Below are 918 nucleotides of genomic sequence, written 5' to 3' on the forward strand. Positions count from 1 at the left end.
AAGAAATTAGCTGGACAACTAAAAATATATAGAAAAAATTAGCCAGGCATGGTGGCGCATGCCTGTAGTCCCAGCTACTTGGGAGGCCGAGACAGGAGGATCGCTTGAGCCCAGGAGTTGGAGGTTGCTGTGAGCGAGGCTGACACCACGGCACTCTAGCCCGGGCAACAGAGCCAAACTCTGTCTCAAAAAAAAAACAAAAAAAGAAGGTGAGGCAGAGACTGGAAGAAGATATTCGCACAAAATATATTCCAGCGTCCAGAATATATAAAAAACAGAGAACGGTAAGAAAAAGGCCAACAATCCAGTAGAGACCAGTGGCCCCATCACTGCCTGCAGCGCCGACCTCGTCACACCTGGCGGCACCAGGCCCAAGTCCCCTCCGAGACCCCCGAGCCCACTCACCCCCTGGAGCCCAGCGGCTCACTGGGCTGGCTGCTGTGCTGAGAGCTGCCGTTGGACACGCTCTGTCCCAGCTGCGTCCCTTGCACAAACTTGGAGGACTTCTTCGCGGCCGGGCCGTCTGGAGGAAGCAGAGGGACGGTTTCCGCGTGCCCCGGTCCGGGGCGCGGGGCCCCCTCCAGCCTCCGGCGGCCACGTACCTCTGGCCCACGTGGAGGATGTCTTGCTCTTGATGGCCGACCCTACAGGAAGCAAAGGAGGGGTCCCGGATGGTCTCCGCTGGAACCAGGCTTCCGGTGACACCTCTCAGGCGCCCCCCAGCCTCAGCAGCAGAGGGGCGCTTACGGGGACAGCCCCTCCCTGCTGAGTCTGAGTTGAGAGCAAATGCCCTCTGCAGGGCCTGCAGGCTGCGAGCTGGGCTCGGGGTCTCAGTGGACCACTGGCAGAGCTAACCCTGGGGACCCACATTCTCTTTTTTTTTTTAACATGAAATTTTTATTTTATTCATTTCATTGT

The 918-nt window shown here is 57.6% G+C and overlaps 1 protein-coding gene across 1 annotated transcript in view; it reads right to left on the minus strand.

Annotated features, from left to right (window-relative positions):
* The window catches only part of CCDC37 (coiled-coil domain containing 37), a 21,579-nt gene that overhangs the window by 12,592 nt on the left and 8,069 nt on the right, over positions 1-918 (minus strand). Inside the window, exons 4-5 of the mRNA XM_012658378.1 lie at positions 603-681; positions 406-523 (exon numbers count right to left, since the gene is read on the minus strand). Coding sequence (XP_012513832.1) covers positions 406-523; positions 603-681 — 197 coding nt within the window. The remainder of the gene's footprint in view (positions 1-405; positions 524-602; positions 682-918) is intronic.

Source organism: Propithecus coquereli, unplaced genomic scaffold (assembly GCF_000956105.1).
Source record: "Propithecus coquereli isolate 6110/MARCELLA unplaced genomic scaffold, Pcoq_1.0 Scaffold584, whole genome shotgun sequence".
Taxonomy (NCBI): domain Eukaryota; kingdom Metazoa; phylum Chordata; class Mammalia; order Primates; family Indriidae; genus Propithecus; species Propithecus coquereli.